Below are 26,077 nucleotides of genomic sequence, written 5' to 3'. Positions count from 1 at the left end.
TCCACTTTCCTGAAAAGTGGATTCCTAAACTTTTTCAGAGAAACATCAACCCAAATCTATGAAATGAAATAATGTGATACACTTACCATTTAAATGCTTATTTATTTATTCAGTTTAAATCCTTCTGCATTATGGAGTGTTGTTTGGACAAAGGTTAACTCCCAAATTACCAAATGTTTAAAATATAATATTTCTTAAAATATAATGTTGTATATTGTTAAAATATAATATTTCTAAAACATGAGGCGTGCTTAACAGTCAGGAGATTGGAGACCACTGGCGGTAAGTGTTTTGTATGCTGCTGTCAGAATTTTCCAGATATGCTGTCATTATGTTTTCAAGCAGTTTATTTCCTTCCAAATGACAGGAAGTTTTTTGAAATCTAATTGTGGTTGATGAATCATAGGCAAGTCTTTTACACTTCTTTGGTCTAAATCTGTCAATTTTTTTAAAAAAATATGTTTTAAGAAAATAATCTCCTCTTGACTATTAACCTACTCATCTCTATTTCATGACACTATTGAAGCATATTTGATATTAGCAAATGTACCTGGCCTGCTGGAAACATTTTAACAGCAAGAGTAAATTTGAAACTACTGTGCCATCTTCTGGTGCAATGTGGGTGTTACACCTGTATATACAAACATGGTGGAAAGTGCCCTGAAGTCACCCCCATAGGGTTTTCAGGGCAAGATACAGATTGAGGTGGTTTGTCATTGTTTACCTGTACATAACAGTCCTGGACATCCCTGGTGGCCTTCCATCCAAGTACTCACTAGAGCTAACCTTGCTTAGCTTCTGAGATCAGGCTAGCCTCAGCCATCCAAATCAGGGCAAGGATATGTATGTATTGTTTTTTGCTGTCAAGTCACACCTGACTCTTGGCAATTCTGATGGCCTTTTCAAGGCAAGCGACATTCGGAGGTGGTTTGCCATTGCCTACCTCCACATCAGGACCCTGGGATTCCTTGGAGGTCTATCATCTAAATACTTGCCAGGGTCAATGCTGGCTAGCTTCTGAAATATGACAAAATCAGGCTGGCCTGGACTGTCCAGCTCAGGCCATATACATAATACATCCATCCATAGTGCTGAATGTTCAGATAATTTTAAGGGGAAAAAAAACCCTTGTAAAAAGCAAATTTCACAATTATGAAATGTGAGAACCTTTTGGCAATTATTTTACTTGCATTTTGTTAGAAAGCCTCTCTTTATCATATTGTGTTGCATTTACAAGCCTTTGTCTGACGCTTGGATTTTTTTTAAGCAACAGAGCACACTGAGTCTAGATAACATAGAATAGGACCAGATGCCACACCTAGGTCTGCTCAATACCTTGGTTTTAATGGTATAGATGTTGTAATCTTATCATTCCTCCCCTGTTGCTGTGGCCAATTTGTATTATCTTCTGCCCACAACATAACATGTTTTGTGGTTATGTACCATTCAGTTAGGGAGTACACTGTCAGCTTGATTTATAACCTCATATTTTGTCCTAACATTGTAGAGTATGAGAACAATCACAATATGGATCAACTGCACAAATGAACATAAAGACTGATCAGACTTCAGAAGTGAACAAAATTGAACCTAAGCATGATGAACATAAACATAATTGCTCCATATTGATCATGCATATAGACAGTCAAATGGCAGCTTACTGGTTAATTCTGGGGACATGGAAAAATGTTTAAAATCCTGAACTTTCAAAGTGTCCAGGGATGGTGCCGCCTCCCAGCACTCAGAAGCATGTTCCATCCCCATCCTTGTCACAAATGCCCACTCAGGGACCCTGGAGCACCCCACAACTAACAGCCCCACCCCTGGACTTACCACATGGAGCAGGGACAGCAAGAAAAAAATGGCAGAGACATGGTAGGGGAACTGAAGCAACAAAGGCAAGCCACAACAGTTCCAGGGAATAGGGTGGAGGTAGCATAGCCCTGGCCAAGATGCAATCAGCAGTCTTTAACAACCATAGAGCATGGGGTGGGGTCAGCAGAGCCCCAGCCAGGCTGCAATCAAGGAGGAGGGCCAGGAAGGCTAAAGAGCCAGTTTCAGACTGGCAGGGCATGCCAGACAGCTCCCCAGCCACTAGAAGGCTGGAGCAGAGAGTTTCCAGCAGGGAGGGAACCTCTGAGAGGGTCAAAGGGGACAAAGACCAAGAGGGAGGAGGTTGGTGTGGTTCAGGAGCTAAGAGTGCTGTTAACTACCTGACAGAAGTAAAGAGCTTATGTATGCATCAATTATGTCTCTTATTGAGAGACAATGGTTTTTTGTTTCTGTTGATAGATACTGTGAATACCCTGTCCATCTTGCCACTTCGTTTGCCTACTAGTAACTGATAATATATTTTCTTTAAGAGCTTTAATTGACTGTATGAGGGTAAATTTCATGTGTTAAGGGTACTTAGGGAATATCATGCTTTTGGCATTAACGTAAGGTTAGGGAGTCACAACTGGAATATGGATCACCACCAGCGAACTCTTACAATTCATTTCGAAAATTATGAATGAATCCATTATTTGGCTGGAGCACTTCAGGCCCATTACAGATTTTCCAATTGATGGCAGGTTTGGTAAGCTCCGTCACATTCTTGCATAGATGTGTACTTGACTGGAGGTGGAGGAGGCTTGAAAGATGGTGGTCTGTTCATACTGAAAATAAAGACAAGGCATTTAAATATCAGCAGATGATAAAACACACAGGAAAAAATAGTAGACAAAATTAAGAATTGTGTTCACTGTTCTGTAAAGATGACATGACTGTCTCAGGTTGTAACCATTTTCTGTAACTATGATTTGTGCCAGATACTCATTTCATTAACATCAAATTCTTTCTCCCATATACATATTAGAATGACTAATATTGATGAAAATGGCCATTGTCAAGCCAAAAATTACATAAATGTGACTCCACTGATTTTGGTTGAATTGCGATGTGCAATAATGTGGGTAGAATTCTAGTCAATTATGTCACTGATACCTGAAATAAATGTATAGTTATGCATACATTATGTATATTGATGTATATTGATTTCTAAAATCCTTCTAGTGTTTCTGTCAGGTTAGTACTTGTTTTCACATGCTATGAATTTTGAGCCATCACAGAGGTTAGGGCTTATTTGGTTTTTTGCAAAAACTGGCCAAAGAATTAAAAGTATTAAAATCTAAAGACTGGTAAAATTGAAAAAATCATATAAAAATGAAAAATGCAAAAAAGAAAAGAAAAGAAAAAGTAAGAAAAGAAAGAAAACAAAACACAACTCTCTGTTTAACAAAATCTAATACTTAATCCACAGTACCTTCAATTAAAAAGAAAGATACTGCTAATGTAGAAGTTCTCTTTCTCCCATCCTGGACATTCCACAGGTATATATCCTCCACTTGCTTTACTACCATCAAATCCTCTGAAGATGCCAGCCACAGATGCAGGCAAAACGTCAGGAGAAAATGCTACTAGAACACGGCCATACAGCCTGGAAACCACACAACACCCCAGTGATTCCAGCTGTTAAAGCCTTCGACAATACATTAATACTGCTAATATTTAATATTCCAAAATAGCAAAATAACTCATTACCAATACATAATCTGTCTTGAATAGGAACAACAAATATGATGAGTGAAATTGCCATCAGCTCACAGTCAATTTATGGCAACCCTGCCGGGTTTTCAGGGCAAGAGAGATAGTTTACCTGCCTTTGTGTAACCCTGGACTTCCATGGTGGTTTCTAATTCAAATACTAACCAGGACCAATCTTGCTTAGCGTTCAAGAAATCATGAGATTGGGCTAGCCTGGCCATGCAACTACCAACTACAGCAACTATATATTGTAGTGAGATATTACAAATTGCCACAATTAAAAAACAATATCCCCACGCTTGGCTTGCACACTTTACTCCTCCCTTTCCTTTCTCATGTTGACAGTAGTGGTTAGTTCCAGATTTCAGTTACCCATGAAGTACAAACACAAATGTGCAAATTACACAGGACTTACTTTTCCTTGTCCACTAACCAGGATTCTAAACCAGGGTTTAGCCCAAGTTTAGAAGTCCAATTAATGGAAAGAGAATGAACTTAATTTAATCTCATGCCTGCATTCATCTCTTATAGGCAACGAATAGCAGTGTGAAAAGAAAGGGGAAGCTGTAAGGAGCGCACAGTTAGTGGGGTTTATACACATTTTCCCTTTACTGCAGTTATATTTGATGTCTGGATATAGCTGGAGAGAAGGCATCATAAAGGTTTATAAAGTTAGGTATGGTGTGTGTTGTCTGGGGCAAATGGACTGACAGAATGTTGTTTGACTCCCATTACCTAGACTCTAGAGGGTGAGGGTCAGCCAGTGACTGATTGTAGATTCTCAGTATAGAGGTGAAATATATAATTTAATTTGTGGAATTCACTGCCTAAGGATTTGGCTACTGTCTCAGATGGCTTTAGAAAGAGATTAAACACATTAATTAAGGATAGGCCCATGAGTGAGTAGCATGGGACCACTGGTTCAGAGCAGAATGGCAACTTTGGAAGCAAACAATGGTGGAGTGCTACTGCTTTCATTCCTGTTGGTGGGTTTCCCAGAGAAAACTGGTTGGCCACGATGGGATGCTAGAATATGCAGACATTTGGTCTGATCCAGCAGTGTTTCTTCCATTCTACAAGAGTTACTTCTCTCTCTGTCCCCACTTCCACATTGGAGAATAAAATGCTACATGAGTGCCACTGTACTTACATTTCCTTTTGATAATGGCACCATTTTCTGATCCCCAAAACCATTAAAAGACAGCAGACAAAAAGCAATGCTGCTACAAATGCTGGCCAGAAGAAATGATGGGGTTCTGGATTCATAGTGATGCCTGCAAAAAATTACAGAACACCCAACTACATTCTGTACAACAAGCTTTGAAAAATGACATTGTTCATATTTCTAAATAAGGTAAATATTCAAATATTACGTTTTAAATACATGCATGGTGTCCCAAGTAGTTACACCCAAGCAGAACTAGATTTTTGAGTCACAGTTACAGTTTCAATTCTTAATTTAATAGCAACTAGAAAAAAAATATGGCTATGATGCCAGAAACTGTGGTGGGCCACATCTGTGCTCCACTGGTTTCCACATTGTTTTTCTAAAAAAACCAATATGTGACCAAGGAAACACTGCTTATGAACAGTTATCGTGTGACTAATCCTAATGTGTATATTCATCTATATGAGAATCCATGTTGCTCAAAATGGAATCTGGAAATTTCAGTTAGCTCTATAGCAGATGAAGTTATGGGCCTCCCTTAAAACAGTTTGTGATAGGGCTTAAATGAATATTTATTCCTCAAATTTGTGGGGCCCCACTTCAGATTCAGATTGGCTCTCTGATACAGGAAGAGAAGGTACTTCAGCCTCCCACTCTGGTACTGTATTCCCAGTCTAAAGATAGCACCAGGGTGGTTCTGTTTTCCAGTTGGAGTGTTGCACACATAGTCCATCAGTACATCCCCAGGGAAAAGCTGAATCTTCTCCCACCCACACCCACACCCACTGCACCCCCACTGCACCACATGGTCCCAATCTGAATCAGGGCCCCATGTGATTGGGAAATGAATTCCCTCGAACCTGAGATCTATCTCCATCAAAGTTAGCTAAAGGAAACCAGGACACTGTATGGTTGACCCATAATTACTCTTCAAATTGTGTGCAGCTTTGTAAGTAGAAAACTAACATCATACATTTTGCGCAGAAGATAAAAGAAAGCAACTGTGAATTGCCACCAACCCACACACAGTGCACAATTAACACGTGCACAATTAACAGAGCAATCCTAATTAGACTTAGACAGTTCAAGGAGTCTCAAACTGGCTTAAAATTGACTTCCCTTTTTTTCTCTCCACAACAGGCACCATGTGAGGTAGATAGGGCTGAGAAAGTTTGGCATGAACAGTGAATACCCAAGGTCTCCCAGCAGGCTTCAAGTGGAGGAATGGGGAATCAAACCTGGTTCTCCAGATCAGACGCTGCTCTTAACCACCAAACTATGCTGGCTCTCAGAACCACCTGGGAAAAGTTATCCAAATATTTTTCATCTGTTCTACATTCTCAGCCCAGTTTTCTTAGGAGACTAAGAAGAAGAGACCAAATGGACTATTACTTTGAAATGCATAATTACTATTAACGCTACTGTAGAACAATGAGCGATGATGATTACTAGAACAGACATGAAAATCTTATGAGCATGCATGTTGGAATAGGGATCATGGAGAATTATTGCATGGAAACAAAATTTGGTGCAAAGTGGTCTTAAATGCATTAAAATGTGAAGGGTGTAGGTAGGAGTCATTGATTTGTTGACAAAGATATGCTCAGTACTGAGATATCTGACTTGGACTAACATCAATCCATTGCTCATTCTTGCAGGTGCTATATGGAACTGTGTGAAGATCGGGGTCAAATAGCTGAATAAGAAAATTACTCTCTTGGGGAATAAAAAAAAAAGACTTACCAGTAATATTAAACTCATCCTTTCCAGTGAGGGAGTTACCATGGCTAATTAATGAGGTTAGTTCAGTCACTTTTGTGGCAGACAAATTGTCTAAAAACAAAAAAACCCACAAAAATATGCATTACCTTGACCTGATTATAGTATTTGGAATTTTTAAAAATATGTTATCACTTGTGAAGCTCTGATGGCTGCCCCTCAGCTGTCTTGCCAACCAACACTGAGGCACCCAGACCTCAAAATGGAAATAAGAGTAAGGTTGTGCCACCTTATTCTCACTTCTCCTAGAGTGTTTGATCACTCAATCAAGAGCAGTGTTTTCTCCTTTCTCCCTGGCTTGATTGTGGAGCACACTTTTTAAAGGGTGTCCTTCACTCTGTCTCTCTTCCCAAAACTGCCCACTTCCTTTCTCTTCTTGCCACATCCTCCCACTCCATCTCCTTTGCTGTGTAACAGCAGTCCTTCCAATCGCTGCTGGCCTCCCTATGGCTACTGCAGAGGACGCCCAGAGTGGGTTGCTCTGACAGCATGCCTTCCTGTGCCCTCCTTCTCCAGAACCTCTCCACTGGAGGAATGGTTGTGTTGGCCCAGGGTAGCAACATCAACCCTTTCTATGAGGCTTGTGTCATTTACTTTCTAGCCCAGCCACATCACATCCTCATCAAGAAGTGCCCAGGTGTCTTTGTGGCCACTGCTGTCTGCATCACAGTTTGATCTCTCACTGTCAGGTTGGATGCCAGATCTCTGTCTGAGGCTGCCTCCTGTGACTGGATTGAAAATAGGTCTTGGGCTGATACCATTCCTGGACATCACTTCTATAATGAATTACTTTTAAGAATCCTGAGCATGTTGCTTATGTCCTTGTAGCTTTTCCTTTAACCTTTTTGTTTGTTTGTTTGTGCTGCATCTGTTCTCTTCTGTTTGTTATTTGATCTTCCCACACACTCCCAGGTCAGCCATATTTACAGATGCTGCAAGGAACAATATTATCCCATCAAGCTTCCATTGCAGAGTGGGGATTTGAACCTGGGTGTCACAGATCCTACTCTATCCACTACAATGCACCCATCATTTGAGAGCAGGGAGCTGATTTGTTACTGAGATGTTTGGATTTTTTCATTTTGCATGATTACTGTATTTTCTGGCATATAAGACTACTTTTCAAACCAGTAAAACCTTCTCAAAAGTCGGGGGTCATCTTATACGCCGGGTGCCATCTTATGGGGCAGGTGCTGAAACTTCTGAGCTGGACTGGAGAATCTGCTGTTGCCGCATATGGTGGGGGGAGCTCAAAAACGGCTGTGGCCGTATCCCCGCCATATGCGGCTTTCCGGGAGCAGGGAACCTCCCCTCCCCGGACTCGCTGGCAGAGACCCACCCCTCCCCGAGCTCAGGAGGGGCTCCCCACCTTGGACTGGCTGGAGGGGACCAATCCCTCCCAACTGGCCAGACTCAGCAGACTTGCCGGCGGGACCCTGTTGCGGCAGGTCCAGGCTGGCGCAGGGATGTGGAGGGGAGGTGGCAGACAGCCAGCCCACCTGTTCTCCCAGGCCAGGAACTGACGGGCCTGAGAGGATGGAGCCAGGTGCTGCTGACAAGGCGGGCTGGGCGCCACCCGAGCGAGCATGCAGGTATGTGTCCTTGTGAGGGCAGGCCTGTGACGAGGTGGGAGGTGGGTTCTGGGCCACCAAGGCTGGCTGGATGGGCAAGGAGGTCGGGAGGGAGGTGGGGCAGAGAAGGGGAGGGGTCTTTATTGGCAGAGCAGAGTCGGGAGGGGATAAAAAGCGTGGAGGAAGAAAAGGTGGGGACGCGAAGGGAGAGGTGTGAGGGAGGTAGATGGCTGAATGTGGGGGGCTGGAAAGGAGAGAAGAGGAGAGTTTAGGAAGGAAAGAAGGAGAGGGAGACAAGGAGAGAAAGGAAGAGGAGGAAGAGGCAGGAGAAGACCATATACAGGAGAAGGAGGAATGGACTGAGAGAGAAGGGGAAGAGACCTGTGAAGCTAACAGGCTCTCTCTCTCAGGGACAGCAGTGCCAGGGAAGACAGGCTTGGGTTTGCTGGTTTACCCAACAACTTAGCATGCTGTGGCTTTAAAGGCTGTCACAGCTAGTCCACCCCCCTGATAACGGGGGTGAGGCTGGGGATCCCAGCACCTGGGAAGGGGTAGGAGGGTTGGCCACAGTCTTATACAGCGAGTATATCCCAAACTCTATATTTCACCTGGAAAAGTTGGGGGTCGTGTTTTATGCCCAGTCGTCTTATAAGCTGGAAAATACAGTACACTGTTTTCCTACATGATTACAATATTTTTTCACAGGAAAACTTTTGTCAGTGCCTTCAGTTTTAAAAGGCATGTATCAAGTTTTCAAGACCCAGAACAAAATGAAATGGTTATATAAGCATCATTTGAAAAAGAAATAACTCACCAGTAATATTAAACTCACCCTTCACAGTGGGTGAAGAACTAGGGATAGTCTGTGAAATCCGGTCAGTTACTCTTTTGGTAGATGAAATGTCTTTTAAAAGAACATACAAAATGTATCAGAATGGTTTAATGTTAACATTTTTAATTTTTTTTTGGGGGAAAGATAGTGTTATGAGGTGATTTGGCTCATGTCCCTGTCCCACTCACCATTTGCAAGCAGTGATCTGAGAATTTTCAGGAAACAATTGTTTGAATTACTATTTAGGTATCTCTGTGTACTTCTGGTATCGGCTCATTAAAGCTCTGAATCTGCTTTCCTCTCTGTTCACAGAAGTTGGTAGAAGAATCTCTCAGAATTTTATTTTTTGCCTTGAGCCAATAAGTATTGTCATGGCATGATATCAGGAATATTATTTAAATTTAGGCGTTTCCGCACGGCCACGCTGGGGGGTGCATTGGCGTATACAATGCCAACACACACACCCCGGGACCGTTCGCACGAACGGTCCCGGTAGGGGCAGGGAAGACGGCGCAGTGCTGGGGGGGGCGTGTCCCCAGGCCTGGGCGACGTGCCGGAAGGTCGCAGGGAAGGTACGTTGATCAGGAAGGGGGGGATGGTGCCTTCCACACAGAAGGTCGCAGGGAAGGTACATTGATCAGGAAAGCAGGGATGGCGTGTTCACACGGCAGCGGCTGGAAGCTGCTGTTTCCAGAAAACCTCACTCGGGGAGTGGGGTTTGGAAACAGCAGCTTTGCGCCGCTGGGGGGGAGCAAGGGCGGTGCGGTTGTGATGCAGCTGTGCCCCCCATGTGAACAGCTCCCTAGGGACGGCATTTTTGCTGTAAATGGCCCATGTGGAAAGGGCCTTAGAAACAGTGAAAGGATGTAACAGCACCAATTTCATTTTTTGTCTAAAAAAAAGAAGTACCTATGCAAACAATTCACAGCATTATGATTGGAACTTCATGAACCAAAACTGCAATGCCCTGGTACTGTTTAACAGGCAGCTATAGTGCAAGTGCAAAGCTGTTTGACATAAACTTGAACAATAGCCATCAGGATGATTTGATCAGGGGTTTGCCTCATGTCTAATCAAGGCAGTCCAGCAACATATGTTCCCTTGGCAATTGTGTTTAGGTCCCAATGGACAATGTGGTTATCCACTACTATACTGAATGGTACTTTAGAATCCCTATGTATAAGGTTGCAGCTAATAGAATAAGCCTGAACAATGTAATTGGTTCTCTTTTCTTGTGTTAGTTAATTTGGTTGGCTATGGTTTTCAGGTACACCCCTTGTCGGTTTCTTGGAACCAAGGGAACTGGGATTTGGTGTCTCTGTGAAGTTCGGGGTGACAGTCAGCATACTTCTGTACAGGGTGGTTGTGAACTGAGGGGTGACATGCAGAATATTTCCTCACAGCCTACCTGTGGAGTGACGGGGTGGTTTTTGCATATGTTGCAGCAGCTTCCTGGCGCTGTCTGTGGGTAATGCAAGGGTAAGTTGATGTGTGTATGTAAGGCATGTTCTCCCTTTAGCAGTTTCAGCGGAAGGAACAGGTTCCTATGTGCTGAGGAGCGTGGTGTTAGACAGGGCTCCTGTGATTCGCAACGTGTTGGTGATCACAGTGTCTGTATGAATTTGTTGAGTCACCCTGTAGCGGTTGCAGAAGAAGGAACAAGTTGCTGTGCATGGAGGAGCGTTGTGTTGGATAGCAGGGCACCCGTGGTTCGCTATGTGTTGGTGAGAGCGGTGTCTATATGAATGTTAGGGTAACAGGCAGCATACTTCTTTGCAGTGTGTTTGTGAACTGAGGGGTGACATGCAGCATGTTTCCTCACAGCGTGCCTGTGGTGTGACGGGGTGGGTTTTGCATATGTTGCAGCAGCTTCCTGGTGCTGTCTGTGTATAATGCAATCTGTAAGTTGCTGTGACTGTAAGACATCCCACCAGTGGATCAAGCATGCCTGTTGTTTGGTGGGCAGTACCACAGCTTGTTGATTTGGATAGTGGAGTTAGAGCAGCAACATGGCCATCACTGAAAAGTCCTGTGACATGAAGCTGTATATGTAAACGCGGAATACCAATCACTGTTAGAGTGAGTGACTCATCAAAGGAACTGGGAAGCTGATTACCCCTGGGACAGCCCTTTATAGGCTTTCTTTGCAGTTGTCCAGTTGGATCCTCAGCATCCACTGGATGTTGCAAATCTAACATATTTATATTTTTCGTAATTAGTACAGATAAATCCTCCCCTTTAAAAAATTTGGGAGTCTGTTCTATGTGCTCTGTGAGTGGATTGTCTATATCTGAAAATTGAGTTTCCTCCTGTAAGCATTCACCCTCACTTAGATCCTCTATACCCAAGGGACTGTGTTGAGAGAAGCTAAATGGTCCAGGATCTCATGCAGGGGTAGGGAACCTGCGGCTCTCCAGATGTTCAGGAACTACAATTCCCATCAGCCTCTGTCAGCATGGCCAATTGGCCATGCTGGTAGGGGCTGATGGGAATTGTAGTTCCTGAACATCTGGAGAGCCGCAGGTTCCCTACCCCTGATCTAATGGAACAGCTCTCTCTGCTGGCTGTTGTGGCCATTGTCTGGTATTCTGGGAAGGCTGAAGTGCTCAACTGTCACCCACGGAATGTTCGGGCAGATGGGCAGAGATGAATAGGAAAAACAGAAAATAGCTAATAACTCAAGTTGACTTCAATATTTTTTGAAATCCTTTCTTATTGAGCGCCTTGGGCACATGAGGAACCGGCATGCCAAATTTCAAGTGCATAGGTTCAGCGGTTTCTGAGTTCCGTTGGCGAGTGAGTCAGTGAGTGGAATTCGCTTTTATATATATAGATTGCTGAGTATGCCCATATCAGCCCATTGCTAAGGCTGCAATATAAGGCTGAAATAAACCATTTGTTCTCATTAAATTTTTTTTAAAACGCATAAAAAGTAGAAGCTTTATAAATGAATGGTCAAGTTAAAACAAACAAGCAAGCATTACTTGGTATTAGTATTCTTGATATACTGGTAACTTCTTTCTGCTTTCCAAAATTCTAATTACATTTTTTATATTCATTACGTAATAATGGTCCACACCCAAAAAGCGCTGAACACTTACGTCCTGGTAGTGTTAAGATCTGATGGCGGGTGACATGCACAGAAACCTTTGATGGAACAGTGGTAGAATCCTGCAGTCCTGCATACAGACATTTTGCAGAAGTCAATTGATACATTTAAAGCCTTAATATCTTACCTTTCTACTAGCAATGGCACCCAAGGCAGCTTCCAAAAGAAGAATTACAATGAAAGAATTACAGTGAAAACTAAATGAATAAATAAAAGAAAACAGAGACTGGTAGGGTTGCCAATTTGGTTTGGGGAGTCCTTGGAGATGGGGGGAGGGACCATGGACGTAGGTAAGGGGGGGGGTTCTTGAGTTTGAACCCCCCCATTCATGTCTGAAACTCCGCCCCTCCGTTTGTGGGTTTTTAAAACATTTTAGTGCTTTTTTGGTTTTTGGCCTGCAGGGGACGCATTGTTTGGGCTAGCAGCACCAAACTTTCAGAGATTGTTTGGGGGACTTTCCTGATGAACTACCCAGGTTTGGTGAGGTTTGGTTCAGGTTGGGTTCAAAGTTATGGGCTCCCAAAGGGGGTGCCCCATCCTCCATTGTTTCCAATGGGAGCTAATAGAAGATGGGGGCTACACATTACTTTGGACCCCTTAAACCAAACTTTACCAAACCTGGGATGTATTATCAGAAGAGTCTCTTATTGATACCACCCAAGTTTTGTGAAGTTTGGTCCAGGGGGTCCAAAGCTATGGACTCCCAAAGGGAGTGCCCCCATCCTCCATTGTTTCCAATGGGAGCTAATAGAAGATGAAGGCTACATCTTTGAGGGTCCATAACTTTGGAACCCCTGAATAAACTTCACCAAACCTGGATGGTATCATTAGGAGAGACTTCTAAAGATACCCTGAAATTTTGGTGCTTCTAGCTTAACAATTGCACCCCTGACAGCAGGCACCCCCCAAATTTCCCCAGATTCTCCTTTTAAATCCACACCCTTCGGCATGGATTTAAAGGGAGAATCTGAGGTCCTCAGTTTAGAAGAAGAAGAGTTTGGATTTATATTCCTCCTTTCTCTCCTGTAGGAGACTCAAAGGGGCTTACAATCTCCTTGCCCTTCCCCCCTCACAACAAACACCCTGTGAGGTGGGTGTGGCTGAGAGAGCTCCAAAAAGCTGTGACTAGCCCAAGGTCACCCAGCTGGCGTGTGTGGGAGTGGACAGGCTAATCTGAATTCCCCAGATAAGCCTCCACAGCTCAAGTGGCAGAGCTGGGAATCAAACCCGGTTCCTCCAGATTAGAATGCACCTGCTCTTAACTACTACACCACATTGAAAGTGATGCTGTTTCAGGGTGGGGGATAATCCACCCCAAAACAGCATCACTTTCAATGTTGTTTAACTAGGGACCCCAGATTCTCCCTTTAAGGTGGATTTAAAAGGAGAATTTGGGCTCTCTAGTTTAAACACCTTTGAAAGTGATGCTGTTTGGGGGTGGATTCCAGCATCACAGCGGCTGCCCGGGGTGGGGGGGCGCATAACTCAGATTTTGCACCAGGCTCCATTTTCCCTCTATGCCTCTGCCCAGAGGGGAGGAGCAGGGCAGGGGAGTCTGCCATCCCCTGCCTCGGAGAGCTGCTTTTATAAGCGCTAGGCCAGGGGCGGGACTTGGGGAGGCGTGGCCATGCCCTAGGGGTGGGTGGGGGTGTGTCCCCCCCGGACCCCCCCATTAAAAAAATCTATACCTATGTCCCTGGGAGGGACCATGGGGAGGGCAGGACTGAGAGAATATAATACAGCAGAATATAATGGAATTCACCCTGCCACTTCTTCCAGGGTAACTGATCTCTATAGTCTGGAGATCTGTTGTCATTTTAGGAGAGCAACAGACCCTGTTTGGAGGTTGGCAACCCTGTGACCAAATCAGTTCTCCTCTCCCTTTATGCAGTGCTGGGACTGGATAAAGTAGACAAGAGTTCTAACCTCAGCCCTCAAGTGGTCCTGCTGCAGGCTCTTTAAGAGCTAAGGTCAGGGATATCCAGAAAGGGAATGAGAGTCACAAAATTTGGGGGGGGGGGCATGCTGGTCATCCTGACAGCCTATGGCACTGAACAAGTAATGTGATTTACTTTTGTACAATATTCAGCTTGGGAGTGAGGAGGCCTAGACAAATTCTTTGGGACTCACAGTGGCTCTTCATAATCATGGCTATACGGTGAGCCTAGTGGCCTACTGTCTTCCCAGTTAGCTGGTGAGTACCTCAAAAATATCCTCCCTGGGCCACAATTCTTAAAAAAGCCCAAACTCCTCTTATTTCTTTTGCAGTGCTGCAATCTAAGAAGACAAAATCCAAGGGATGTTCTGAAGGCAAAAGCTTCAGCAAATGTTGATACTAAGCAAGACACAAACTTCTGTGCTTCAGTCAACATTTGCAATGCTCATGTGCCAGGAACAGTTTGGAAGTGAGCAATCAATATGAGTTTGAACCTAATTTTGTGTGTAATGTGTATGAGCTATCAGAAACAGAATGTCATGACACAGGGAATAATATTTCTCAGCTAATGTCAAGTAAGATTTCTCAGACTTAAACTAAATTAAACTAAAACAGGTCAGTGCCTTCATAGGACAGCTCTTGGGAACCACACACAGACATGTATGTTTGGTATATTGTCAAAGGCTTTCATGGCTGGAATCACTGGGGGGTTGTGTGGTTTCCAGGCTGTATGTTCAGCCATGTTCTAGCATTTTCTTTTGACATTTTGCCTGCATCTGTGATCCTCACTCATGATCCTCTGAAGATGCCAGCCACAAATGCAGGCAAAACATCAGGAGAAAATGCTGCTAGAACACGGCCATACAGCCCAGAAACCAACAACACCCCATGTATGTTTCAGTTCGTAGGCACCAAAATTGGGAAGTATGATTCATACAATGTGGGGAACATGTGTATTGAGGGGATCCCATGTGGCACACTCTTCCAGTATGCTAGGTAGAAGCAGCACAACTGTGACAACTGAAAGCAGCTTGATTCTGGAGCTAATGCAGCTCATTGGGGGAAAGAGGGGAGATATGCAGGTTTCTGTTCCTCCAATCTCCAGAAACAAGCATGTGGGTGAAGAAAAAAAAAGAATTCTTGTCAGGAAATAAACTTTTACACTTTAATCAACATTTACAATGATCCTGTGCCAGGAACAGTTTGGGGATAGACAATCAATATTGGTCTATTTGAACCTAATTTTGTGTGTTATGTATGTGAACCATTAGGAGCGAAATGTCTTGCCACAGGGAATAGCGCTTCACAGCTTATGTCAAGCAAGACTCCTCAGACTTAAACAGCAGCAAGCAACTAAACATGTTAGACATGGGGAATGATTGTGTTAAGAAAACTGTAATTGTGAAAGGACCACATTAACCCAGAGGTCATTGGTTAGATTCTTCCCAGAATAATGAGTGAAAAACTCTGGCAATAAAGAACATATTTTTTTCAGTCTGAACACTAAGGTATTACTAGGCACGATATCTGGGATAAAGATGCCCCTTGCTAGACAGCTGGCAGGGCTTAGCTGCTGGAAAATGGGCTATTTGTCACTGAAATAAATGCACAAGGTTTTGAGAGTTCCAGTGATTTAAAAGGGTGGGGGGGACTAGACTGCTATGTAATGGATAATTTAGCATTGCTTGTGTTCACCCAGCTTTGTCCCTAAATTTTAAGAGAGATGAAGTTTTCCAAATGAACACATGAATCTACTTTATACTGATTCAAATCAACGTTTCCTCAAAGTCAGTATAATCTACTCAGATGGTCAGAGGCTCTCCAGAGTCTCAGGTGGAGGTTCTTTAGGAGGTTGGCAAGGATCACCTACACAACTTGATCCTTTAAACTAGAATGGTCAAGAATTGAACTTGAAGCCGTGTGTCTGCCAAGCAGATGCTCTACCACTGAGCCATTGCTTCTCTTGTCTTGTATGATAGTTATACAGCATGGAAATCAATCACATTTGAGAAAAATATGATAAAAATAGTTGTCAAAATGGCAAAGCCAAGAGAGAATATGAGTTGTATATAAGTGGTTTTATGGAGGCAGTTGGCAAAAAGAAGAAGCTTAACTGCAATTAAGAGTACCAACCTCTACGTGAGGCCACGAGTTGGAATGTCGGGTTTCAATACTAATCCTGCATCATTTACATGCCTGATAGTATGTATGTCGGATTATCATGCTTGCTGCTTTGTAGATGATTAGGCACCTCTGGTTGGATGTTGGCAAGTTTAAGGGCAAGACGTCATCATACACTATCCCAATAAGGAGCACTGCAAGGTCAGGCTCCCAGGCAATGAGATAAGGCAGGTGTCTTCACTAGACATAATTAAACCTGAATGTGAGTGGTTCCCACTGGCATGAAAGGGAAGGAGGGAGAGCGAGCTGATAAATTGCCAATGCTTGTTTGCGCGCTTTAGAACTGGCTTGAAGAAACTTGGGTTCTCATACCTGTTCCAGTTATAAAGACTTCTGTAACCAAAACCAGAGTCTGGGCAAGAATCGCAGACCTAACATGGAATTACAATTGATCTACAGATTACAGAGACCAGTTATCCCCCCCAAAATGGCAACTACAGAGATAATGTGGCTTGACCTGGCAACAAGTAGAAAGCCATGGGCAGAGACACAAGAGGCAGCCACTGGTGACAGCATGACATCACTTCAAGGAAAAACCCAGAAGTGACATGTCTGTTTTGGAATCGTTGGAAACTCTATGATTTTACATGGAAGTGACATTACGCCATAGGCCATTTAGTTTTTTTTCTTCTGCCACTGTTCAGAGCAGCAGTGGGAAACGGGGATCCCCCACCCCTGTTAGGGAGCTGGCAACCCTGTCAGAGGGCAGATTATGGCATCATATCTCCAAACAGCTTCCTCTAACCCTTGAACTACACACTGTCCAGGCTAAGTCCATCAAACTCCAGGAATTTTGCAAGCCAGAGTTGACAACCACTGAATGTTCCTTGTTAAAAATATATGAAAAATATACCCTTTGAAAGGATTTTACAGAGGCCTGTTATAGTACAGAACTGAAATTCATTTCTAGTAAGTTGCTTAATTTTAAAGATAATAACTAATCTCCCATAGATAGAATCTTTTGTATTACTGCATTCAGCAGTACTTCTAAGCTATCATCTTTCATTAACTTGGAATATTAGCTAAATTTATCATTTGCAAAAGCATTCATGAATTACTTACTTTGTGGCACTGTGGAGTAACTAGAGACTTTAGTAATAGTAGTCTTCTGCAGGTTTGCAGTAGCATGCCAGTGTCCTGGGGAAACCAAATAGCTCCTTTAAGTTCAGTGTTAAAAGAATGACTTTGCTGAGGGACAAGTTTGAATTCAATTTCGAAGACATGCAAAATGAATGAGAAGGTTTCCTTTTGGGGTTTAGAAAGTGGCAAACTTTACAAGACAAGCATTGTGACAAAATAATTTAAACATTAAAGTGTGGAACAGAGTACTGGGTGAAAGGCAAGCCTGATTTCTGCTCCAAAAGAAGCTTTCATCAGTGATGACTGTGGCAGAAAGTCCTACCAGAGGTGTGCTGAGTGTTTCGTATTCAGAGCTCCCACCCAGAAGTCTTTTAAACTGAATTTAAAACTGACCACGGCATTGGCTTGGAAAGGGGGTATTCTTCCAATGTGAAACTCTCTGAAAAAATTGTATTCAATCTGCTAAACGTACATGCATCAACAAGTTTTGCCCATCAGAGCAAGTAGCAGCTCATTTTAGTTCTCGGCAAGCAGAGGAGGAAATATTAAAACTGTTTCCTCACATGTTGTGGACGCAATCCGAATTGGTCTTCTGCTTGCCTAAGGCTCCTTTCGCACATGCAGAATAATTCACTTTCAATCCACTTTGCAGCTGGATTTTACTGTGTGGAATAGCAAAATCCACTTGAAAACAATTGTGAAAGTGGATTGAAAGTGCATTATTCTGCATGTGCGGAAGGGGCCTCCATGTTTTTTAAAATATCACTGGGACCTCCAAACATGGAAGTACACACCTATAGTACAGTCCTCCACTGTCAATCCCATTTTCCCCTCCTGTTCCTGGCTGTCTTTGCCACAGCTCAACATTTACTGTTTTAAGCCCTTAGCCTCCATGTATCCTTAAAACATCCTCTGGCCTTCTTGTCATATCTTCACAGCCTCATTTGCCACCCCACCCCCTTTCTAGTCTTTCCACAGCTTCTCACTCCTTGTCCTCTTCTTTCTCAGTAATTCTTAACCCAAAGTTTAACAAGACTGTGTTTTGAAGGAGCAAGATGACATCTTTCCTTTCTGAAATCTATTTTGCATTTACTCATCAGTTTAAATGACAAAAAGTGAAATGTCCAATATTTCAAAACTGCAGCTAGTTCTTTGTCAGATGTCCAAGCTTAAAAAAAGAGTTCACGTCGAAAAAAGCAGCCTTCTATTTCTTTATTGATTCAAAGGCCTTGTTTCAGACATTTTATGGGAATAGGTCAATCAACTTGACACCTGTCTGGATTTGGGACGAGCAGAACTCAGCCATCCAATAACGGCTGTGTGCTTGAGAAGATGAGATATAGAGTGATTAACATCAAAATGTCTCTTGATACAACACACAAAGAATGTTCCTCTGGAAACTAGGCACTGAACAGCTGTCTCACTGAGTAAAGCTGAATAGAAAACTTTTGCTGTAAAAGGGGAGAAAAGTCAAAGGGAAATTACTGTTTCATTAATTCAACTGTTTCTTTTCAGGCAGGGGATTTGTTAGATAACATTTGCAACAAGACCACTGGGCAACTAATGTGACATTTTTGAAGCATGACTATGATCCAGGATACACATAAGTTCATTGCACGGTTCAGTTAAATACCACTGGAGAAATTCTGCATATGCAGGCTTTGATCCAGCTATGTTGTTCACTGGTGAAAAAGGGATGAGGGAATTCCCTTTGATTAAATATGCTACAATAGGAATCATGGGATATACATGGAGAAAAGCGATTTGGTATGTGGACTGTAATAAGAAAATGAACTGGGCAAAAACTATGAGAGGATCCAATCTACATGTTGAACACTAGCTGCTTAACATATCATCTTTGGCATGTACTGTACATGGGATTAGGGCAGGCTTATAATCTACTGCAAATAAACCAAAATGAATGTTCCAATCAAACAGACCTTTCCCCTGTTTTTGCTCCTAATTGAAATGACTAGCTATATTCTAAGGATACCTGCATAACTTCCCCCCATTTTTACTTTTTCTTTGCTTTACTTTTACTTTTTGTTTGTTGCTGTGTTGTCATATAGGTTCATCCTATACAACAAATTATCCTATTTTTCTTCAGAGCATAATGCACAAGCAGATAATGTTCGGCAGGGAACAGGCTCTATTTGCTTCCACCTCAATTTTTGATTCCCCATATCTACATTTTTCATTTAAAATAATCCACATTTTCTTCACATGTGATTGAGCAAACATGTAATACATGAGGATTCCTGTATGGTGTGCGCATGTTATGTGCTATCAAGTCACTTCTGACTTATAACAACTTTATGAACCAATGTCCTCCAAAACGTCATATCATGAACAGCCTTGCTCAAGTCTTGAAAACTACGGGCTGTGGCTTCCTTTATTGAGTCAATCCATCTCAGGTTGTGTTTTCCTGTTTTGTTGATGTCTTCAACTTTTGCTAGCATTGTTGTCTTTTCCAGTGAATAAATTAGTATTATTGCTATGCTGCAAATGTGGAAGTAGCTTGTCTAAGGCCTCTTGAATGTTACCCTACAAAATGAAAGACTTCCCATATTACAGCTCATTCTCTCAGCCACTTTGCTACACCAGTTTCCAACTAGGGTTCCAACTCAGGCTTGGGAAATTCTTAGGCCCCTTCCGCACACGCAAAATAATGCATTTTCAAACCACTTTCACAACTGTTTGCAAGTGGATTTTGCTATTCCGCACAGCTTCAAAGAGCACTGAAAGCAGTTTGAAAGTGCATTATTCCGCACGTGCGGAATGAGCCTTAGAGATTTGGGGCGATGGCTGAAGATGGTGGAGTTTGGGATGGGAGGAAGCTCAGTATAAATGTAATGCTATAGAATTCAACTGAAGCTGCTGTTTCCTGCAGGAGGAATAACTTCGGTAGTCCAAAGATCTCCTATAATTCCTGGAGAACTCCTGGCTTCACTTGATGGTTGGTAACCCTATTCCCAGCATGTAATTAATATCCACAACTCTAATTTCATCTTTTACACTGCACACATTTTCCATCACTGTGGGTGAACTGTTCCACAGACAGATTTATGAACATTTATGAGGCAATTTATCAGTGCCAGGGATCCCAAGAAAACAGTAGTACATTAGTGATAGTATGCATGAACTGTACACATTTTACATAAGGTAAGGAGTGTTCTCTCTCTCTCTCGTGAATAGCACTCCTTATCCTACGCAAAATATGTAGCGTTCACACATACTATCACTACAGTTATTCTGAACTCACTACTGGTCACTATTTCATTGTTTTTGAGCATTTTCCCTGTAGAAAAGAGATTTTTTTTAAAAAAATAGAGAGGGATTATTTTCATATGCATCTTTATACAAAGCCAAACAAGCCCACGTAGCATTTTGGGATTTCCATGAGGCAATGATCATTTTTTGATAAATATGAAGGAGCTTTGGAATCAGTATGTTTGGCAACAACATATAAAGATAAAATACAAAGAAAGAAAACAAGCCAGGGCTATTTGAATCTATTTTTAATGCAGTAATGGCAGACTAGTCTCCTTTGCCAGATGAATTATGCCTCATCATTACGATATGCTATGTCTATCCTACAAGGAAATCTGAGCCAGCTCAAAACAAATTTTAAGCAAAAAGCTGACTCTGAGCTCCAAATCCATCTCTGGATTTCATTTCGCATGTGTGCAGTGACTCCCAGGAGAGATTCAGGAGTCATTGTCATATCATCTCCAATTGAATTCCCTTTTGACTACACAATTTTGTGACGATAGCTTCACAATCTTGCTGTTGCCTTTATGTGTTTCTTCTGCATATTTTTTTTTAGAAAATATACAAGCAGAGCACCCACAAGGACTTGTGTGGGCTACATAATTTTTTCCGTCTCCAGTATTTCCTTTTCCTTCCTTGGTCATCCCCATTACCTTTCCCCTTTTTCTACTTCCTACTCTTTCCCACCAATCAAACTATATTTATCTGCCACCCTGTCTTAAGCTTCTTTTCTCCAGCAACTTCTCTTTGGGAAGGTCTGGTGAAGGTGTGAGGGGCCAACCGAGCCATACCAAGTTGTGCAGTGGAGAACCTGCAATGACTTGTACCTCACTTTCCTCTGCATTCCCTGCCTACACTATTACTTCTGGTAGCCTCTATACCCATACCTTTCCCTTGTTTCTTTCACTTCTTCCCAGCCTCAAGCCAACTTGCCTTTTACCTGACCCCCCCCCCATCTTCAGCTATATTTATTATTTAATTACTTCATTGATATACCATCTTGCTTCTTTCCTCAATGGGGACCCAAAACAGGTTACCCAAATCATTAATCTTTCCTTCATTTTACCCTCACAATAAACTGATTTGGCTAGGTGTGTGAGAGTGGCCCAGAACAATGCAGAGTGAAGATTTGAACCTGAGTCTTTTAGACGGATTCCCCATGGGACAAAAACAGTGGTGTGAAAACCATTTTAAACCATTTTACACTGTTTTCACACCGCTGTTTTTGGCCCATGCTCAATCCGCCTTAGTCTGCAACTCTAACCCCTTTGCCTTTACCTGAAAGAAACTGAGATTTGAAGGATGGCAATACTGTTGTGGTTGCTTAGCAATGGCCACTGAAGGCATCTGTCTCTCAAATCTGCAGGTTCTCTTTTAAACATTGTTTGGGGGGATTAAACTCCCCCCACGTATTTCTTTTTTAGATTCCCCCCCCCCCCCAAGATCTGGAGCTTTTATCAGGTTTTTAGAAAGATCTATATTTTTCTGCCTTTGTCTCCAGTCCTGTATTTAAGTATCCAAGACTGGGCCAGGTGGAAAATTAGATGCCGGTGTATTGATTTTTAAGAATTAGCAAGATGCAAATAGAAGAAGGCTAGCTGTTTTTCTAAATCTATGAACTGTCAACATAGAGAGAAGGAAATCAAGATTTACAGGGTGAATCCTCTCTTCAAATGACATTTGAGCAACTAATTACCATCTTCTTCTATGAAGAAATGTAGTGCAGGGTTTGTGCTGGCAAATGAAGTGATGCTTCCATTAAGACAATTAGCTTATTTGACTGTAGGTGGCACTAGGCCATTGTTCTGTAAATTGCAGTGCCACTTCAAAATATATCAACTAAGTTTCATCTCACAGGAAACCGAAAGAAGTTGAAGAAGAAGAAGAGTTTGGATTTATATCCCCCCTTTCTCTCCTATAGGAGACTCAAAGGGGCTTACAATCTCCTTGCCCTTCCCCCCTCACAACAAACACCCTGTGAGGTGGGTGGGGCTGAGAGAGTTCCAACTCAAGACAAACACAAACATTAAAAGCTATGCAACATATATAATAAGCCAATTATTTAAGAATCTTATCACTAAGAAGATAAAAATACAATAGGGCCAAGGTCACCCAACTGGCGTGTGTGGGAGTGCGCAGGCTAATCTGAATTCCCCAGATAAGCCTCCACAGCTCAGGTGGCAAAGCGGGGAATCAAACCCAGTTCCTCCAGATCAGAGTGCACCTGCTCTTAACCACTACACCACTGCTGCTCCCTTTAAGAATGTAAAGCTCCCTGCTCAGAATTTAAAATAATTAAATTCTGAGCATGTGCCAACAGCTCCATGTCAGCTTCCAGATGCAAAAACTGTACAGCAGTTCAAAAATATTTCGTTATTATGAAATGAGTAAGAGTTCCAGGATAAGGGTGCCCAACTCAAGACAAACACAAGCATTAAAAGCTGTGCAACATATACAATAAGCCAATTATTTAAGAATCTTATCACTAAAAAGATAAAAATACAATAGGGTCTGATAGAACCACTTTCTTGCTACCTTGCAAATGGCATTCTGAAGACAAACTGAACACCTGTGGGAGAGTAGGAGTTGATGACTTGTAGAACACATTCATGTTGTTTCATGCTCCCCTTTGTCCTTTACTCCCTAGAACTGAGTATGCTGGCCAGATAGTGGAGTACTGAGGGAAGGACATGTGTAAGGAGACTGGGGAAGGGAAAAGTGGTGGTAGTGTGTGTGGAGTAGGATAGCCCTTCCTTACAACAGACACAGGAGCTCTATATGACAATTTCCTTCCCTCAGGATTCCAAAATGACAATACAGTGGCTGGATGTCTGATTAGTTTGCAGAGCAGGCATTCCATGCATCTTCTGAAGAAGACTGTGAGAAGAGAACTTGATTCCAGGGGCCAAAAATGGTGTTGACAAATTTAAAATGTTGGTATCCCACTTTCTGGGGGAAGTCTTTCTCTACAAGCAGCATATATACTTGGATTCTTTCCAACGACACCAGTCTAGCATTACAGGTGCTCAAGATGGAGCAAATGGTTAATTGCTACATTAAAGTATGATTAGCATTTTATGACTTTGTTGCCAGTGACTGATAGTTTTTTTAATAAACCACACATGGATGTATATTTTTTATTACTCACATACACAAGAAGATACTGGTGATGCTTAACAGTGTCCTGCAATGAAGATACTCAAAGCACACTAGGAATCCTTCTATCCCTTACTAACATTTCCAGGTATATTTTGGAGGACTTGGAAACATAGTAAAAGATTAACAAATATCTGGTTCTTTATTTAAGGACAAAAACAACATGGGAAGAAAATAACTGACCATGGGAAATGCCAGAATATCTTATCACCACCAAATTAGCTCTCAAAATTTCCATGTATGTTATTTTTCCCCTTTTTGAGAAAAATTACAGAAAATATTAAATATACTTACATAAGCAGAAACTTACTTTCTCTGGGTGGATCTGAACCAGGAGTGACTTGACTAGTTACCGGTAATTCTGGGCTTGCCAAAGTTGTAGACTGAAACCCTGTTGAAATAACCATGGTTTGAAATGTAGTAAATAAAGTATGTAGTAACGAAGGACAGTAATAGCATATTCCCGGAAGCACCTTTTCAGTGTTCCCAAATGGTTACTTGGAAAAGAGTGGATACATCCAACTTTTGACACCCAAAGGAAGTAATTCCACCCCGAGGAAGTAATTCAGAAAAGCATTCTATTAGTCTAAGCACCACAGAAATATACAATTATTGTATTTACTCTGAATAATTTATCTTAAGAAAATATGGAATAAATAGGAATAAAAATCTAAGAGATGGACAGTGAAATCCTAAGAACTCTTTTCTGGGAGTAACTTCAATTATGCAGAACAGAGAAGGATTCTGAGTAGATCAATTGAGAATTGTGTTCTGTTTCTCAGTAACTAAGTAGCTTATGGCCAGGTGTCCAAACGCTGAAAAATAAGCATTCCTCCCCTCCCCCCCCCACACACACTTTCAGGAAAAAGGCCTTTTCATACTATCATGAAACAATCAGGAAATAGGGTGATTTACAATACAGTTTTAGGCAGAATTAATCTAGCCTATGTATATTGAAATGAATACATGGCAAACATATTATTATTATTATTGTAATAGGTAAAAGACATTTCTTAACATTTGAAGTGGGCCCAGGGCTCAAAATAACACAGTGATCTTATTGAGATGGGGAAACTGGAAAAGTTACATACTGTTCTCTAATTGACAGCACTTTCCATCCCAATTACAAGCCAATATGATACCATTATGAAGTTCATTAGTTAATTGCTGCCCGTGGGAACTGCTTTACAAATCAGTCTGAGCTGCAGTTGGAAGCTGCTGTGGCTCATCATGTGTTTGAGAAAGGAGGGAGGCTGCTGGCCCTGACTGGTAATTGTTCCAGGGGGAATGAAGTTGTCAACTGTTTGGGCTACCATCATGGCATGAACTTAGAGCTTCTGCCACATCAGCTGGGTGGTAGCAGTCAGGAGGCAGGTATGGGTTCTGTGCCTGGCATTGTTGCTGCCACAGTCAAAATTACTCCCATTGTCTCATGAAAAGTGTTAATCTTGCAACAGGCTGTGGAAGGACAGGAAATATCTTCAGTCTTCTGAGTGGTTTCCAAAGAGGCTGGGATCTGGCTGAGGGAGACATGCCTGGCCACTTGCTTCAGACAGCACAAGAGGTATCCACATATACCCTTTAGTTCTTCCCATGAAAAGCAGTGGGGTTTATCACTGCTTAACAGGGTTACCTACACTGCTTCCCCAAAACTAGGTCTGCAGTTTAATGCTAATAATCTCCCTGAAATAATTACACTATTATCACACTGGGGGCCTGGCGGAGGAAGGGTGCGGGGGGAGAGGGAAGTAAAACTTTCGCTTTCTGAAACCCAATAACCCGACCACCACAAAATAGAAGTAAAAAGGCAGTCAAGGAAGGCAATCCTAAGCAAGAATGCTGTGCAAGGGGTGTGATAACTTCAGGAAAGCTAAATTGGTGGAGCAGCCATCTGATCTGCGGTTTTTCCTTCACATGTCATCCACAACACTTTGACTTCCCACAAAAATGCAAATAACAGGAACCAGAAAAATAATAAGCATGGAGAATATTTTGGAAATTGTGGACCTCTCTTGTCACATGCATTATTTTGCCTCTGTCAGAATGGCCCTAATTCTGACAAGGGGGGTGGGGAAGGGATGCTCAGGGTGGTAAGGGATGCTCCTCTCCCTTTCCTGCCAGTCAATTCTTTATCAGTGTAAAATGCCTTTTGTCTTTTGTACTTTTGCTTTGATCCTGTGGTAACGGGATTGGCATCGCGAGCCTAGGGACCTTGCAAGATCTCTCCTCCCCGCCCGGGGCTCCCAGGCACTAAAAACCTCATCACTCTCTGTCCCAGGGAAGGGAGGCCCTTTACAAACAGTTCACTCCAATTGGGGCGAGCGCCTGAATCCCACCACTGCACCTGCCTTGCTCTTGGCAGACACACTCCTCCCAATGGAAGCCCCTCACCTGGACTGCTGCTTTTTAA

General features: G+C 42.4%; 1 protein-coding gene across 1 annotated transcript in view; it reads right to left on the bottom strand.

The window, feature by feature from the left end:
* Nucleotides 1-2,404: 2,404 nt before the first annotated feature.
* The window catches only part of CD96 (CD96 molecule), a 44,268-nt gene continuing 20,595 nt past the window's right edge, over nucleotides 2,405-26,077 (bottom strand). Inside the window, exons 6-12 of the mRNA XM_048494051.1 lie at nucleotides 23,978-24,058; nucleotides 17,224-17,298; nucleotides 12,037-12,114; nucleotides 8,918-9,007; nucleotides 6,497-6,586; nucleotides 4,736-4,859; nucleotides 2,405-2,657 (exon numbers count right to left, since the gene is read on the bottom strand). Of these exons, the coding sequence (XP_048350008.1) occupies nucleotides 2,549-2,657; nucleotides 4,736-4,859; nucleotides 6,497-6,586; nucleotides 8,918-9,007; nucleotides 12,037-12,114; nucleotides 17,224-17,298; nucleotides 23,978-24,058 (647 nt within the window). The 3' untranslated portion in view covers nucleotides 2,405-2,548. The remainder of the gene's footprint in view (nucleotides 2,658-4,735; nucleotides 4,860-6,496; nucleotides 6,587-8,917; nucleotides 9,008-12,036; nucleotides 12,115-17,223; nucleotides 17,299-23,977; nucleotides 24,059-26,077) is intronic.

This window comes from Sphaerodactylus townsendi, linkage group LG04, assembly GCF_021028975.2.
Source record: "Sphaerodactylus townsendi isolate TG3544 linkage group LG04, MPM_Stown_v2.3, whole genome shotgun sequence".
In the NCBI taxonomy this organism is placed as follows: Eukaryota; Metazoa; Chordata; class Lepidosauria; order Squamata; family Sphaerodactylidae; genus Sphaerodactylus; species Sphaerodactylus townsendi.
Note: the sequence above shows the minus strand (reverse complement) of the source record. Positions and strands in the feature narration are given on the sequence as shown.